At 51.1% G+C, this 16718-nt stretch overlaps 1 protein-coding gene across 2 annotated transcripts; it reads right to left on the bottom strand.

Annotated features, from left to right (window-relative positions):
* Positions 1 to 1322: 1322 nt before the first annotated feature.
* SEPTIN3 (septin 3) lies at positions 1323 to 14406 on the bottom strand. Of its 2 annotated transcripts, none has more exons than XM_088055584.1 (10): positions 14088 to 14406; positions 7155 to 7346; positions 6785 to 6913; positions 5978 to 6059; positions 5470 to 5607; positions 4987 to 5104; positions 4448 to 4543; positions 3515 to 3614; positions 2983 to 3034; positions 1323 to 1747 (listed from the first exon to the last, which is right to left on the bottom strand). In XM_088055584.1, exons 1-10 carry the CDS (start codon positions 14404 to 14406, stop codon positions 1612 to 1614), a joined length of 1362 nt encoding a protein of 453 aa, XP_087911710.1. In that variant the 3' UTR covers positions 1323 to 1611. The 2 variants fall into 2 exon arrangements, with proteins under 2 accessions (XP_087911710.1, XP_087911711.1); XM_088055585.1 differs by lacking the exon at positions 14088 to 14406 and adding an exon at positions 12482 to 12697.
* Positions 14407 to 16718: the final 2312 nt, after the last annotated feature.

Here is a 16718-nt window from a genome sequence, read left to right as displayed (position 1 = left end):
CATCCCTGGTCTTCTCTCCTCCCTCCTTCTGCCCAGACAGCCCTGACACTTTTGACCTCGCTCAGGGACACCCAGAAAACAGCTGACACACCAGCTAGACACAAGCATGTAGTCTTCAGTAAAGCTGTGCCCCTTTTTGCTCACAGGTCTTCACCTTCCCTCCCCATCCCCTCCAGGGAAAGGTAGAACAACAGCTTCTCAACAGGACACAAAAGCACGTTGTTAAGGTGTGAGAGCTTGGGAGAGGTAGGAAACAGCCTGGAGGAATATTTGAGTACTTGGCGAAATGAAGGAGAGACTTAAAGGATGAAGAACAGAGAAAGTGAGACAGGGAAAGAAAGGAAGGAAGAAAGCTATGGAGAGCTAAAAGGGAAAGAGGACAAAAGCACAGAAGTGGAGGAGGACATGGGACAGTAGAGAGCAGAGGAACAGCAGTGCTGCAGTAGCAAATGCAGCCATTTCAATGAGGAGAATAAAGAAGAGGTATCTCTTGTGCCCCCACCCTGGCCCCATGCTTCTCAATCCATGGCTGTTTGCACTCCTCCAAGATCCTCAAGGTGCTATGCCGAGTGGAGCTGTCCCTGGGGAAGGTCCCAGCAGGGACCCCCTGTGGCATTGTCTTCCCTGTGCTCCCACAGCAGAGAGGCCACGTTGTGGGGAAGGGTTTGGCCAGGACCTGCTCAGTGCTGGTGGAGAGAGACCACTGCAGTGGGGGACTGCAGCAGGGACATGGGGTTACCCCATGAGTTGGGGTGACCCCAGCACAGATTGGTCTGATCTGCACAGAGTCAAATGCCTGTGACACAAGCATGGCTTTTGACCTTAGTGCCGGCCAGGGCACATGCACCCTCTGCAGCAGGAACATGTTCATTTCCTCTGGGTTCTGCTGCTTTTGGAAAATGTAACAATTTTCCCCAAGTACTTTGATGCTTCTCAAACAGATGCTACAGTCCGAGAACTAATTCTGTCTCCTCCCACCAGTCACTTGCTCTGAACCACAAAAATGTGCCAGTCTTCTCTCATCTACCCTGTTCCAAGCTGCCATTTCCCCTTGGGAAGCCACAGCAAGAAAAAGGGATAAAATTCCAGGCCACCATGCCTTCAGACCAACCAGCTGCCTTTACACCCATGCAAGATCCAAGAGAAATCTCTGCTGACATCTCTTGAAACATACATGCATCGACTCCACCATGTCTCCCAGAGTCTCTCCTTGCCATGTCTCCAAGTGATAAAAATAGGACCACAGCATGCCCCACACCTCCCCCCTCCAAAATCCATGCCCCTAGAAATCCTTCCCCCCCAATACTATTTCCCCCAGGCAAGATACACAGCTGAGACACAGAAACGAGAGAAAGGAAGCTGTCGGACAGTCCACTGTGCAAAAAACAAACCGAGAATGGGGACACTCTGGGAAGGATGGGGGAGATGCCCTTGTCCCTCTCCGGCACACAGGGAGGCACATGCACGCCCGCACGCACTCACACTTGCATCCTCTCACTCCCACGGAGGATGTGCCACATGCTTCAGAGACAGGCCCATGGTTGAGTCAAGGGTAGCAGGGGTGGGTTGTCTATCCAGAGTCACCAGGTGACTGTGGAGGGGGAGGGTCTTTCACAGGTTGCTTTCGTGGTTTTCCTCTGTCTCAACAGTCATGGGGGGCAGCCCTCCATTGTCATTCAGCCGTTTGGCCCTGTAGGTCTCATAGTGGATGTTGTGGGTCACTTCTTTTAGGTCCTGAAGGTGGGTCCTGCAGGGGACAAAGTGGGTTGGGAAAGAGGATATGACAGCCAATGTCAGCACAGTAAGTATTATTCTTCTGATGATAATTTTATTCCCCCAAATAAACAATATTTTTTTCAGTCACTCTGTTTAGCTAATTATTGTTACCCCACTTTCTGCATGGATAGCATGAGTGCCATCATACACAACTGAGAGCTGGAGCATCAGCATTTGAGAACACACAGGCAGGATGCAGGACATGGGCTGAAATTCCTGGCTGTGCTTGCCAGTGCCCTGCCCTTCTTGCACATGTGCCACCAACACAGCCACTGGCCATCCTGGTGTGTCAGATCAGACTGGGACTTATCTGAAGCAGTGGTGAGACAAGAAAGCATCAGGAAGTGTATCAGGTTCACTGTGGATTGTAAATTGCAGAACACTGCTGTGAGCATCATCCCTAACCTCCATAGACAGCCTGGGGGCTTGGATTGCTATGGGCTTTGAGATGATCATTTGGGTAGGATGTTTTTACTGGCAGACTTTAGAAAAGCTGCTGCAGAAGGTATTACAGAACAAAAAGAGGAAAGGGTGATGTCAAAGCATTGTCCCTGGCCAAATGTTTCAATAGCACTGTACCCACAAGTGGAATGAGCCACAGGGCTTTGGTGTTGAACTGTGTTTCTCTTATTTTCTTATTTTTTGTGTTGTTTTTATAGGGAAGAGAGGTGACCCTGGATGTACAGCTCTTACGCAGAATTTGTCCTGAAGCAACTTCATGAAACAGAGTAGAAATAAGACAGGACAATGAAAGCTACTGAAATATGAAGGTTTTCACTTCCAGCCCTTATGTTCCAGCACATCCTTCAACCTGGAAGAAAACACAATCTAGGATGTGGTAGTGACCTCTTTATTACTGACCTGCTGTCAGCAGCAAATAAAAGTTTTTGCAACCTTAATGGGATTTCTTTTTTAAACTCCCTTAATGGGAGTTTTTGCAACCTTGAGAGGGGTTGTACTATTGTGCTTTTCTCCAGGCATCCAGCTCACACATGAAAACTAGCACCTACCTGACATAGTGGTCATGTCACTAAGAGAGGCACTAGAGTATCTACCCCTTAACTCAATCCAACCCTACACCACAGAAGCTTTCATTGCCTGAAATTTACTTTATTTCCCTTTTAGTAGGGGCTATTTCATTCTGAATGGATCTCAGGAAGACTCCCAGCTCATCAAGAGCAAACTAGTGCATGACCATGATCTTACCTGATGACAAAATCTCGAAGTAGGGCAAATTCACAGTGATTGAGGTTTTCCACTGAAAAGAAAGCAAGCAATTGTTACATTTGATTTTTTCAATAGCCCCTTTGTGGTTATAGAGATGGGAAAGTCACTGCCGTGGGGGCAGGTTCCAAGTAGGTAGAGCTTGCATACTTCAGAAAGGACAGGCAGTTGTCTGAACACCACACTGTCGAGCATTGAGGAGTCACACTAAGAAATGCTGAGCAGTCACACATGAATTTTCATTTGAAAACCAAGGCAACCTCAGGAGCTTAGCTTCACATGCCATGGTGTTCAGAGTGGCTCCAGCTTCTGCCAGGTGGTGATAGTGGCATCATATTGACCATGGCAGCTCCCTCCTGGCACAGCTATTTGAGAATTCTCCTTTTGCTTGGTTTCAAGCAGTTTGTCACAAAAGGGATGAGAAGGTAGCCACAGGACATGCTATCTGGACCCTTGTCTATTACTGTGATGTGCAGACAGTAATTTCAGCTCCCATAAGCAAGAGGTTTTTTACCTTCAATGATTCCCCAAGGTGTTTTCCTGCCCAGGACTCTTTTGCCATTCACTTGGTACTCCTTGTCACTGCCCACTACTGCAAAGGGCATGCTTTCCTGCTGGGGAGAGACACATGGAAAGATCCATTGAACCCATTCCAGAGACCAGCACCACCATGGTTCTGCATCCACCTTTCCACCTCTCAACTCAACTAATACAATGCCTTCTCCAAGAGAAGAAATTCTCCAGAGCAAAACTTCATTGGCTGTCCTTTTCACCCCTCAGTGCTATCCCTAGAATTCTGGACTGTTGCTTTCCAGGTGTCCTTGCACCCCAACAAGCTTAGTGGGTAGCTTGCAGCAGTCCCAAGGGCTCAGGAGCTGGGGCAGAGCTTTTCTGCTCCTGTCTCCAGCATTTCTGAGGAGGAGGATGACCAGAGAAGTACCTTAGCATCACCAACAGAGGGTCAGTCCAGCCCAGGGCTGCTCATATGGATAGCTTGAGGTGAATATTTCTCACCCGATTTGTAGTTCTTCAGAACAGAAAGACAGGACTCAAATAATCCTTCCCCGTAAGCCACATGAACATTCATCTAGTTTAGTGGCTGAAATTGTACTGAGGGAAGCCAGAAATGGAGTAAGGGTGCAGCTTTCCTGGGAAGTAGGACAGTAGGTGAAGCTATTGAGGACTCAGATATCTCTAAGCACAGGGAGAAACTATCTGTTTCCAGAGCACAGAGTGCAGGAGACTCTGCAGTCCATAGGGTTGTGCAGATGTTCATAGGGTTACTCTGCATTATAGATATCCCTGGAAAGAGATGGCAATTACCACAGGAATGAAGATTAAAAAGCAGTTTATTTCTTATGTGTGAGGGCAATGATGCTGAAGTGCAGAACAAAATGTGGTGCTCTTCTCATCACCCCTTTCCCTCCCACAATAAAATGTTTCCTACCCTGATTTTGTCGTTCTCTGTTTTATCCTCCAAGTCCTCATCAAATTCTTTCTGGGGATAAAATTCGATCCCATTTACTTCTAGTTCCTTGCGCACCTAAGCAGAGAAACATTTTGGAGCACGAAGTAGCACAAACCTGAAAGTAAGGCAGTTGGCAAGGCCAGGCAAACACATCTGGGACATTCTTCCAGTGGTCAGAAGCTGGAGGGATTGTCCCAAGGAAGTGCACAGTAAAGTGAGGACACAGGGCAGCAACGATGAGTCTTTCTTTCCAACCTCAGTTACTTGTCTGGCTCTCCAGTTCCCATGACAGAACATATCACAAGACATCACAGGGGTACACACATTTCTTCCTTCTCTAACAGATGCCCTCAGAGATATAAACAGCTGCATCTTTAGGATTTATCCACCATCCCTGCACTGGACTCTCTGCACACCCTGGGGACTGCACTGCAATCCCAGGAAGAAGGATACCACTCATTTCTCCTGCCTCCAAGCCAGGGCAGGGAAGGATCCCATCCAGAAGAGGAGATACTCACTCTTTGTTTGAATTCGGTCTTCTCCTCCAAGGTCATAGTGTCAGCCTTAGCAATAACTGGGATGATGTTCACTACCTTGCTGAGATGCTTCATGAACTCCAGGTCCAAAGGCCGCAAGCTGCAGCCCAAGAAGGAACAAGATGGAAACGGTCACTTTTTACCCTCCTTGCCTTTCATCCTAATGACTGTCCAAGCATCAGGGCACCAGTGAACCCTCCCTTGTACATACCCTGTTTGCTGCCACCATGTTCTCACCTCCTTCTTCCCATCTATTCTGCCCTCTCACAAAAAGCACAGTGGCATTTCTCCTGCTTTTGTAATCTTAGACGCTTTCATGCCCCACAGCACCCAAAGTTAAGCTAAGGAGTGGCCAGCCCTGCTGGCAGGATCCCTGGATCCGTGTCTGAGGTGCAGCAGTGTAGGATACGTATCAGGCACAGAGGTACCAAGGGCTGGAGGAAGAACAAGTGACTGTGTACATACGAGTGGCCTGTAGGGGAGATGAAGTAGAGGCAGCAGTGCACACGCGTGTCTGGAATTCGTTTCTTCCTTGCAATATTCACCTCCTCTTTCAAAAACTTTTCATATTGTTCGTTGATGTATTTCTCAATAGGCTCCCAGCTGTTAAAGTGGGAGAGAGAGATCAACAGACAGGTAAAAATCTCCTCGTGCTCCTGCCTACAGTGTTCCCAGCTCTGACAGCAGCAAAGCAGTCTCAGGCATAAAAAAAATCATCAAGCATCTCACCATCAGCACGATGATTAAAGTTTCTGTAACTGGACACAGAAGTAAGCACTCACCATGTAATATGTGCATACCCTTGGTCACACACCCAGACCCACGGTTTTACTGCCCCACAGCCCCATTATCAGCCCCCCAAGTGCAATAGGATCCCAGACACTTTCAAGGGCCAAACAGATGACAGTCACTCATATATCATCTAAACTTCAGTCCTTTCTGGGACACAAGGCTTTGACCTTGTAAAACTCACCAGTTCTCATTGTTGATCTGGTCCCCAAATCCTGGTGTGTCAATCACTGTCAGCTTCATTTTGACACCACCTTCTTCAATGACTGGGGGAGAAATTGCAAACAATCATACTCCTCCCTGGGGACCTGCTGTATCATGAAACACATCTCTGTGTCCCACAAGGGAACAAAATAGCTCTGCCCTCATCCCTGCCCAGAAAGCATGACCAGACCAGGCTGTGTCATGCCTCAACAGTTATGACCCCCATTTGCATGTCTGACCCCAAATTTTGGTAATATCTACACAAAAGCCACCTTTCACCACTCTGCCACAGGAAAATGGATTTGTGCTTGGTCTGTGGCCCAAAGGTAGTACCTTCCTTAGCACAACTTCTCCCCTCTAACACATCATCCTGAGTCTGAGATGATGCTCATTACCCTGCACCACTGTAGGAGCTGTGCTGACGCTTTGTGAGGAGGTGTGCATTACCAGGATGGGACCCAACAATGCACCTTGTATAGCTTATTAAATGTAACAGCAGGTGAAAATGACTTACATCAAGGCTTAATCAACAACTGCAGACTAATGTCTTAGGCGATGAAATCTCTCTAACAATTTCTCCACCCCTCACTTTTGGCTGTGGCATCAGGGGTATTCCAGTTTAAGAAAAGCCTTGTCTGTCTCTGAGGTCATCTAAAACTGTCCTTTAGCTTTCTATGGGGAAAGAGTTGCCTAATACCAGAGAACTATTTGTGCAGACTGCTGGGATCTTGTGCAAGACTATGCTGAGGCATCAGTATTGCTTCTACCCCAGAAGCCTGGCTCTTACCATGCCCAATGGCTTTGATCTCCACTGTCTTGGGGATCTTCTCTTCTCGGTTCCAGCCTGAAGATTTGCGGCTCACCTGGGATTTGAAGAGGGTGTTTACCAATGTTGACTTTCCCAGTCCGCTCTGACCTGAGGATTGCAGAGAGGAAGCTGTGACATTTGCTACAGCCTGGTGATGACAGCAAGCCCAGAGAACAGAGCCAGGCTTGCAGGGGAAGGGGCTGGAGGTGTCTCCTTGCCGTGTGCAGACTCTGTTTTCCCTCAGAGCAACTTCTGTGTTCTCCCACATACCCTCCCCGCAGGGCTCACTCTCCCACCTGGCCTCAGGGGATGGTCCCTGACCATGGTTCCCAGTTCCTCAGCTGCCTACCTACAACCATGATGTTGAAGTCAAAACCTGTCTTCATGGTTTTCTTGCGCATCTGCTCAATTATGGTGTCAATACCGATGTAGCCCAGCAAGCTGGCGTTGATGCCCATGGGTTTCATTGGTACAACTGGCTTTTGTCGTGGCTCTGGGACCAACTCAGACATGGCTGCTTCGTTTTTGCTCTCCACTGGTCCTGTACAGGGACAAAGATTGAAAAATCATCACTGAGGTGTAACAACAAACCTCCTCGCTGACCTGTCACAGGGGCTGAGGGCAGCTTTGAGCAGCCTTTTCAAGGGCTATTTAGGATAACTGAATTAGATTTTAGTGCTAAGGCTCACCACAGAGGAACACTTACTTGAGTTTCCAGCACACTCTTCTACATAGCACTCCAGACAAGGACGTGAAGTGGGGTTCACTGAGAATGAAGCATATTGATGGCTACCTCCAAATAGCAGGAGCAGAGAGGCTGGCTGGGCTGATAATCAGGTGCCCAAAGCTCCAGGTGTGTCTCCTTATATTTGTCTCCTGGTTCTCAACAGGACCACCAGTGTTTTGCCCCTCCAACTTCACCATAAAATTTGCAGTGGAACTGACTTAAAAAAATTATGTGTGAAGTCCTGGCATTGAAACAGAGCTTGGGATGCACCATGAGGACTTGCAAGCTCGGCCCTTGCCAGGAGTGGCTGGATTACTGGCTGTGGTACACAGGCTGAGTTCCTCAGAGGAAGACAGTGGTGCAAGTGAAAGTATTGCCATAATCTCTGTGCTTGCCTCCCACCTGTAGACCAATGTTTTTTGTCATACTCAAGAAATTAATCATCATGATCAGAAAACTAATTATCTGCATCTTTCCCTCCTCATCTCTGCTTCCTCACTTCTTCCATGTAAAACAAGTGGGTAAAAAGAAAACCCTAAGGGCTTTCCAGCCTCCCTGACCCTTTTTTGGATGATGGCACACATTGCTAGGGGCAGGCCTCACCCATTTATCTCTGTCTCATTAGTGAGTAGCTCCCACCCGCTGGGAGGAAGTGGAGGTTGGGAGAGGACAGGGCATGGAAGAAAAGCTGTAATTGGTGGGGAAGGGAGGCGTGAGGGATGAATCTGAAAAGGAAGATGAAGGGGATAGGAATCAAATACCTTTCATATACAAGCCAGCTGCAAACTAGAGTTTCTCCCACTCTAATTACTTGACTCCCCCATGCTTTGTCTCATTAGAGGGTTATTTTTCCAGGACAGAGACAGAATGTGTTTTTGCTTGGTAAGTACTTCATTTGTTTTGGATGCCACTTCAATTCAAGTATCTCACACTAAATTATCCCTTTCCATCATTTTGGCAGAGTTTTGTCCTCCACTTATCAGAATCCACTGGCAGCAGGAAAGGACATGAGCTGCCAAGGCAGGCGACTGCCATTTGGTGGTGACACATGCCCCTTTTCAAAAGGAAAATGACTCAGAAGTCACCAGGCTGGGGACACTGATGGCACCAATCTGGGGTCCCTGTGACAGCTTAGTCAAGCCAGACAGAGACAGACTGAGAAGAGGTCAGAGAGATTTTGTTCAAGGACAGGGATAGGCTGCAGCGGGCTCCATGGCTGAATGGGGACCCTGCCTGGTACTCCCACATCAAAGCTCCTGTGCTGACACAAGGGCTGCTCTACAAAGTGAAGATTTTACATTTTTTATAAGCTGTAATATCCCACTACCATGTGCTAAGGAAAGACCCTGTGGAAGGGCCATCCTTGACAAGGAAAGGGTGCCTCCACCCATTTCCTTTTCTCTGCTTGGGAAGTCTTTTATAATTAAACTGAGAGAAGGAGCTTTCCTTTGTGTGAGATGATGGTAACACAGCCACTCATGTACAGCACTGTGGGTAACACCTTGTGCCACCTCTGTTCCACCTTCCCCACACAGGAGAGGTCAGTGAGAGGATGGCCCCCCTCCTGCTTTTCCCCACCGGGTGAGGGCACCCTGGACTATCATCACCATCTCCTGAAGCAGCGAGCAGCACCCTGGGGGAACCAGAGCACAAGATGGACCATTGGCTTGAGTCAGACTGGCAATTTGGAACACCTCATGCTGCCGGGCAGCTGCTGGAGGAGGCAGCCTGCCGAGCCAAGTGCTTCTCAGCTGCAATCCTCTCTTACAGCCATCACAACCAGTATGTGCCTTTCCTGCTGACGAAGCATCCCCTGAGGCTCCCGTTGTCTTTTTTCAGCTTTATAAAATCTGATGGCAGCCAGGAAAGCCCATCTCTCTGTGTACAGCACAGGGGGCCAGGGCAGCCAGTTCTCCTGCACCCTACCTTTCACTCATCCTCTCTAGGCTGCCCACATCACCTGTATCATGGTTGTGTGGCTGGACTGTGTCCCTTACGCTGCTGCAGCGCTCTCCATATGCACCCCACACAGCCCTGCTGGGGTCCTACCTAGCCCTAAGAGTGGGATAAGAGAGACAGAGACAGAACGATGAGGGAATTAAGGACAGGGGGCTGTCGCCCCAGCAAGGTACTTTGCTACTGGAGTAAATGGAGGCAAATAAACCCCAAAAGTGGAAGGGAACAGGTCAAGAAGGGAAGAAAGGCCAGCTAAGCAGCTGCATGGGATGGGTGCAGGATATGGGCCATGTGGATTGTGACCCTTTCACTGCTTGGGTGGTAGATTGTCCTCAGGGAATCTGTTGCCCTTCGTTCCTTCCACCCTTGTTCTTACAATGGGAGGAGGAAGGAGGGAATTTGTTGTCAGCCTCAAGGCTCACTAAGAGGTTCATAACTCATCCCTCAATCTCACCAAGGAAAGCCTTGCCCAGAGCCAGCAGATGTTGCTAACTGCTGTGGACATCATAATACACATTCCTTTGCCAGCTTCACTGTTGGAGCCAGGAGCTTCCAGTGACTAGGGCAGATATTTCAGATTCGGATTCTTGGGCAGCTATAGAAAACCCTGAGACCAGGAGAAAAGATCTCCAGAAGTCTCCTTAAATATATTTCCTGGATTTTATATCAGAACATTCAAGGTGTCAGGATAAGCCACCTGCCTTTCTCCTCTAGGTCACTTGCCTTCCTCTCCGTGTGAGGTTCCTTCCCATACAGCCTTCCCACACAGGCAGGGAAGCCCCCATTTTGCAGAAATTTTCCTGGGGCTCATCTCTCTGCACATGACTTTTCACCTTTTGCCTCCCACAGATGAATTCAAGGATCCAGCTGAGGAATAGACTGCTGTGGGCGATCAGGGTGTGCAAAACTAGGACCAGAGCCGTAAGAGGCACCCTGAGAATGAAACATGTCTGCCTTCTCTCCTGGGAGTGGCTCTGTTTTATGTGCACTACAGGATGCTAGGAAGCATCCTGAGCACACGGAGTGCCTGGTGAAGGGGTGGCACTATGTGTCCTGGGCACATCCTGCAGCCCTTGCAGCTGTCCCCTGTAATGAATGCATGAGAGGGCACTATAGCCAGTACAGCTGATAATGAATAGAGGGGTATCCAAGGTTAACCACTCACATCTGCTGCTTGCAAGGCCCCCCTTTTCCCTGCTGCTTTGTTCTGTGTGCTAGGAGAAGCTCACTTAAGAGGGCTGTAGCTGGTGACACCCACCCTGCTGCCCAGATCCAGTAGGAGGTGGCCCTGGGCTGGGCTGTTAGGGAATATCTGGCTCACAGGAGATGATGCTCCTTGTGACTGGACCAAGGGAAGGTGCCACTTTTGAGGTAGGGACAGGCAGAACCAGAATGAGGGCGCAGAGAGGTCCCCATGGTCCCAGCTAGCTCCTGCTTCTGACACCCATTGATCCACCCCAAAACCTCTTCCTGGAAGGCCAGCATATGTGGCCAGCAGCAGCCACCAGTACTGCAGCTCACCCTTCATGCTCTGCAGTTCACAGGAGCTGTGTGGCGACAGAGGTGGCCCTGCAGGTCCCTTAGGGGCTCAGGTAGTGGGGACTAACATCTACTAAGTCCCAATAACCCAGATACAGTCACATCCCCTCCCCCTGCCTTCCCATCCTTTGTCTGGCAAGAGGGAGGGAGAGCTGCAAACAGTGCTCACCACAAACCAGCTTCCAGCAAGGAAAAGCTATTTAACCCCCACATAACACATGGATGGCCTTGCTGCAGCTCTCCTTCAGTGTAGCACAAGGCTGTCCCTCTGCAGCTGGAGGCAGTGATCCTCACGTACATCTCACTCCACCCCCTTCCACCCATGTGGTCCTAGACCCACAGATCCACTCGCTGTGGACATAGAACAGGGATGAGGGATGAGTTCAAAACCTGAAGGTAGCTGGCAGAAGTAGGCCCTCAAAGGGTGATGCCAGGTTCCTAGGCAAGAAAGCAAACAGCTGCCTCAGTAGCACAGCCTCCCTGGAGCTTATGGGCATGAGGACCTGCTCCTTGCTTCAGATCTGCAGAGGTGCTGGACTGAGCATCTCTCCACTGAAAAAATACCTCTGCCTCCTCAGTTCCCATGATGACCCCAGGGCATTTCTTTCAGCTGTGCAAGGGAATGGCTGAGCCCTGCCGGATGTACTGCCTGACCTCAGAGTACAAAACAGAACGATTCTTCTTAGTAGATCTTTTTGTCTGGCTTGAAGATCGTCCCAATCCTCTGGGCTGCCGCAGCCTTCCTGACAGCAACCTTTCTTCCCCTCAGCACTCTGCAAAGGGCTTGGGCAAGAGCCTGGCTGCAGTGAAATCTAGGGCAGCATGTGCCGAATCCTCTCTGGAGATGCAGAAGCCGGAGGTGAAGGAGCTGGGCACATCCCCAGCCCAGCCACCACAGCCCCAGCCATGCCCTTGGTGCTGCTCTCCAGCCATACAACCCTTGTCCCATGTCCTAGCTCACCCCCTGGGTGGCACAGCTATATCACAAGGCGTGAAGATGCTGAGCACCCCTGGACCAGGGTACCCACACCACCACAGCTGCCTGTGCCCCTGCCCACATGCCTGCTGGCTCCTGTGCCAGGATGCTCAGGGAGAGGCACAGGACATTCCCACTGCCTGTCACTGGCAAGGGACAAGCCAGGTGCTGAGGAGTTTGTGGGCACTCCCCAGCTGGATTATCCCTTCCCTTCAAAGCAGTGCCTGGCACTAGCTACTCCCCATCAGCACCACAACCAGCCCTGTTCCCTCTCCTTCATACAAGGCTGCTGCCACCAAAAGGAAAAAAACCAGAGGAAAGACAAAGCCAGGACCGATTTCCCCCACTGCCCTCCAGGGTTATCCCTCCCCCATGCCCAGCTGGGCAGCGTGGGGGCATGGTGGAGGATTCCTGCACAAAAAGCCCCAGCGGTGTCCCTCTGGCGTTGCCCAGCCCTGTCAAGCCCGGAGCATCCTACCTTTGAACATGAAGCTTCCTTTGTCTCCGAATCCTCTCCCAAGGGGATGGGTCTCCCCCCACTTTTCTAGCCTGACGCTGATGAAGCAGCACGGTGGGCTACAAGGCTCCACTTGCTTTTACCTTTGTCTTTCTTCCCTGTGTCCTCTTCTCCCCCCTCTCTCCTTCCCTTCCTTCTCCAGTGGATATTTCAGCAGAGCGGGGATGCTGGTGCTGCTCCTGCTGCCATCGTCATGTGACCTGAATATTAAACATCTCCGCAAAATCTCCCCCCCGCGCACCCTCCCCCGGCTCCATCCCAGGCCCCCGGCTCCATCCCAAACCCCGGCAGCCTCCCTGACTTGCGGGGGGGGGCATGGCCTCGGGGCTGGAGGGGCCGCTGCCGATGGGGCCCCCATGTCCTGGAGGGGCCCTCGTTGCACACCCACACCCCATAGGCCTTTCATTGCCCTTTTCCCTCCCAATTCCCCAGCCTTTTCAGCATCTCTGCTTGTTTAGGGAGGGGCATATTTAACCCTTCACAGCTTAGTTCCGGCGGGGCTGAAAGACGGTGCTCTTTGCCCCTAGGTATTTCTTGGGATCAAGGGATTGCAAAATCTCCTTCTGCTTTCCCAGAGGGAGGAAATTAGGAATGTTTTGGTTCATCAAAAGCGATTTGCCCTTCAGCTTTGCCTGCGGAGGTGTGAGAAACCTTTTCTCCTCCAGCACCATGATTCCTGGCTGTGAGCCCAAGGTGCAGAGGCAGAGCCAGCGCTGTCCCCTCTCTGTGCATGTGTGTACAAACGTGTGCGTGTGTGTGCCTGTGTGTGGTGAGCAGGGATGGGTCCTCCCACTTGGACCGTCTTGGGGTACACAGGTCACATCCCCATGTGCCCTGGCAGGCACCTCCATGCGTCCTGTGGATGTGCTCATGCCTGAAGAGCCGTGTGGATACCTCTGGCTGCTTGCAGCTTTGGATAGGGATGCCCTTTCCCTGCTTTGCATTTCCTTCTCCTACACTTGTGAACCCTGGCCCCAACACGCACTGTGTCCCTGTCGTGCTGGGACACCAGCATCTGGGAATGCTCTGACCCCCTCGTCAGTGGGATGACAGGAGCACCACGTGTTCCCCCACCACAAGGCAACCCCCCTGAATGGAGGCCAAGCTGTAGGATACATGGCCGACTTGGCAATGGTTTGGGGTTCCTCTTTTTACAATGTTATTTTTACGATGGACAAAAAGAAAACTGCACCCACTGCAGGTTACAGGAACATTTGAAGTATCTGTCAGCAGTTACCCCGGGCTAGGCTGGTTTCCGACAGACAGACAGACAGGCAGGCATTCCAGCACCCAGACAATCTCCTGACATGGTGACCACAGTTGCCTGTCTCCCTGCTGGGTGCCAGGCTCACAAACACGGGGGCTGTCCTCCCACCAGCTGTTGCCCACCCACGATTCTGGTGTCGGTCAAGAGGAAATCACTCCAAAAGGAGCAAGTCCCCGTCCTCCCTCTCATCACCCTACCTCTCCTGAAGGGTCCTGCCCATGCTGGGCTCCATGTCATCACCAGGGGACCCTTAGGTGCCTCCCTCTCCCTGCCCAGCCCATCCCGCCAGCGGAGACCCACCGGAGCGTGGTGGGGCGCAGGACACCCCCATCTTCGGCACCGGGGTGGCCTCGGCCCCGTCAGAGCTGCCGTGTCGCTGGGGCCCCTCGGCCGCCACGGGCCGGGGCCGAGGAGGGATTGGGGTGACAGGGGCCGGGCCCCGCAGCCGCTCCCAGGGGAGCCCCCCGCCAGCCCGGCGCAGGGTGACCGAGAGGCTGCTCCGCTTCGTGGAGGCGGCGACACCGAGGGGGCTGTCCCGCCGCCGTGAGGGGCCCGGGATGCGGCTGGGGCTCCCTGGGGCCGACAGGCAGCTGCGATGAAGGGCCATGTCCTCCTCCATGGCGGCCGGCAGCGGAGGTGCTGGGGGTGCCAGGCCGGGCTGGGGGGCCCAGGCTGTCCCTGCTGTCAGGGCTGTGGTGTCTCGGGGTGCAGAGCTCCCTGGGGCTGCTGTCATTGACGTGCTTGAGCCCCCACCTCCAGCCCTGTCCGGCCAGCCCGCCTCCAGCTGGGACAATGGGGCTCTTGTGGCCCGCATGGCTCGCTCCCACGCTGGGTGCCATGGCCACTCCTGCCCCTGCCCAGCACCTTCCTGCCCCCTGCCACCTGCAGCCCCACAGCATGGGCAGCGCCACAGCATGACTGACCCCCTGCCCTGCTCCCACGGCAGGAGGTGGAGGGGTGATGCAGACCTGCCAGGTCGGGCCTGTGCTGCCTGCTTCCAAGGACACTGGGTGTGATTTAAAAAAAAAAAAAAAAAAAAAAAAAAAAAAAATTGAATTTTTGAAATGCTTTCCCTTCCTCTCTTAGTTTTTTTGCCTTCAAGTGGCATATTCAAGTGCAACAATTTATATCCCACTGTGCAAGTTCAATGGTCAGTTGTTGCGTGTTTGTCCAAGTTGATGCTTCATGCTCTTACTCTGATTTTCTTTTGCTTCTTTATTATCATCATTCTTATGATTGTTTCTTAATTTTGCCAGCTTTGTGGCATTTTCAGGGTCAAGAGGGATTCAGCTTGCCACTCAACACCTTCCTCACTTTGAGGGCTTTGAAGACTTTGAAGGGCAACACAATAAACAAGGAGGAAAGGAGTAAGGCGTTTTGGTGGGATGGGATGAGAATATGAATGGTTTGGTGAGCAAGTGGGAACAAAGAGAAGGAGAGACAGGCACCCACAGTGTGGCAGGAACAATGTTTGCATAACTTCAGGTGACCAGGCCTGAGGGAAGTGGAAGAGGAATCACCATCCAATGACCCCCATCAAGCCTTTAGGAATTCTGGTGGAAGGCAGAGCTCAGGACAGTGTGAGTTCTCTGCTTCCTTAAGGGCAAAGAGACAGAAAACATGAAAAAAACCCAACCTGATACTGTGTAGTATTTCCAGCACTAAGTATCTTCTGTGATTTTTATGCAGTTTAATTCAGTATCTGTGACTATTTCCTTCTCCCCTGAGGTCTTCCTGCCTGCACAGATCCCACAGAGGAGAAATGATCTCCATTTTCAGGCAGCGTTTGCCTTTGGCTTAATTATTCCCAGATAGCCTGGCAGTGTAGCTGGCACAGGAGCCAGCCCAATGGACACCTACCCTGTTGGAAAGGAAACCTCACTGCAGACTGCTCCTTGCTGCCTGCCCAGAGCTAGAAGGAAGCAGCTCCCAGGGGGAACAGCAGGAAAATAAAGCATCAACCATACAGTTTGTCACACACTTCCACTGGGGAAGTCTTTGACACCGCTGACAATGAAGTCCTTCATAGCCATGGAAAATACCTGGCTTGATGCTGATTGTGTCAGGACTAAACTGCACAAAACATAAGCCAGAGGAGATGAACAATTAGATTCCCTTTAATCCAGCCCTCACCTGGTTTCTGTCTTCTTTTGCTCAGTTTCTGTGTTGTCACAGGCAGAGTAGAGGTCAAAACAGGCACAACAGTGTGCAGAGGAAGGGAGCGTGCAGGCTCCCATTCCCACAGGGATGGTTTAACTTCTTCCTAACTGCTCCAAGTCCCTCAGCTCCAGTGGAGAGGTATTTATGCTACCCCACAGTTCAGCTGTGTTCATTTACAGGGCAATCCCACCTACTGGCGAGTCAAGGTGAGGAAGCAGATTTCCAAGTTGGTGTTTGGAGATAGGGCTGTGATGTGCAAGAGGGCAGGGAATGTGAGCCATGCAGCTGAGGGTGGCACATCAAACCATGTAACCCAACCCCTTGTCACTTCCATTTCACAGCCCCAAGTCACAAAAATGTATCTGTTTCAGACTACACCTGCTTTTCGAGTCTTTGCTTACCAGGGCAAGTATAACTTTGGGCACAGCAGTAATCCCATTCACTGCATTTCCCTGCTGAGTGAGATTCCCCAGTTAGGGTGCTTGCATCACGGCCTCTGTTACTTGGCTGAATGAAAGGACTCCTGACTTGTCCTCTGTCTGAAACAAAGCCAGAAACCTGCCAGTGTGCCTGGTTTTGGTGTGGAAAAGAACAGTAATGCAATTGCAGTCTGGTAGATGAAATGTCCCAGAAAGACCCAGGATATTTGCAGGATGTCCTGATCCATTCCTTGGAGCTAAAAATTAACTTTCATCCCCAGAGAATTACCAACTTTCAGACTGCACCTGTGCTTTGAGCCTTTGCTTGCCAGGGCAAGCAAAACTTCAGGCA

The sequence above is a fragment of the Pseudopodoces humilis genome, chromosome 5 (assembly GCF_049639895.1).
Source record: "Pseudopodoces humilis isolate 2021_Gansu_Grassland_sample_001 chromosome 5, ASM4963989v1, whole genome shotgun sequence".
In the NCBI taxonomy this organism is placed as follows: domain Eukaryota; kingdom Metazoa; phylum Chordata; class Aves; order Passeriformes; family Paridae; genus Pseudopodoces; species Pseudopodoces humilis.
This window is presented reverse-complemented; position numbering and strand designations above follow the sequence as displayed.

Coding starts and splice junctions, on each gene's coding strand:
- SEPTIN3 (XM_088055584.1), bottom strand. CDS start 14,406: ATGGAGGAGGACATGGCCCTTCATCGCAGCTGCCTGTCGGCCCCAGGG. Junction 5,608..5,977: donor CAGATCAACAATGAGAACTG/GTGAGTTTTACA, acceptor CCACTTTAACAG/CTGGGAGCCTATTGAGAAAT. Junction 3,035..3,514: donor ACCTTGGGGAATCATTGAAG/GTAAAAAACCTC, acceptor CTTTCTTTTCAG/TGGAAAACCTCAATCACTGT.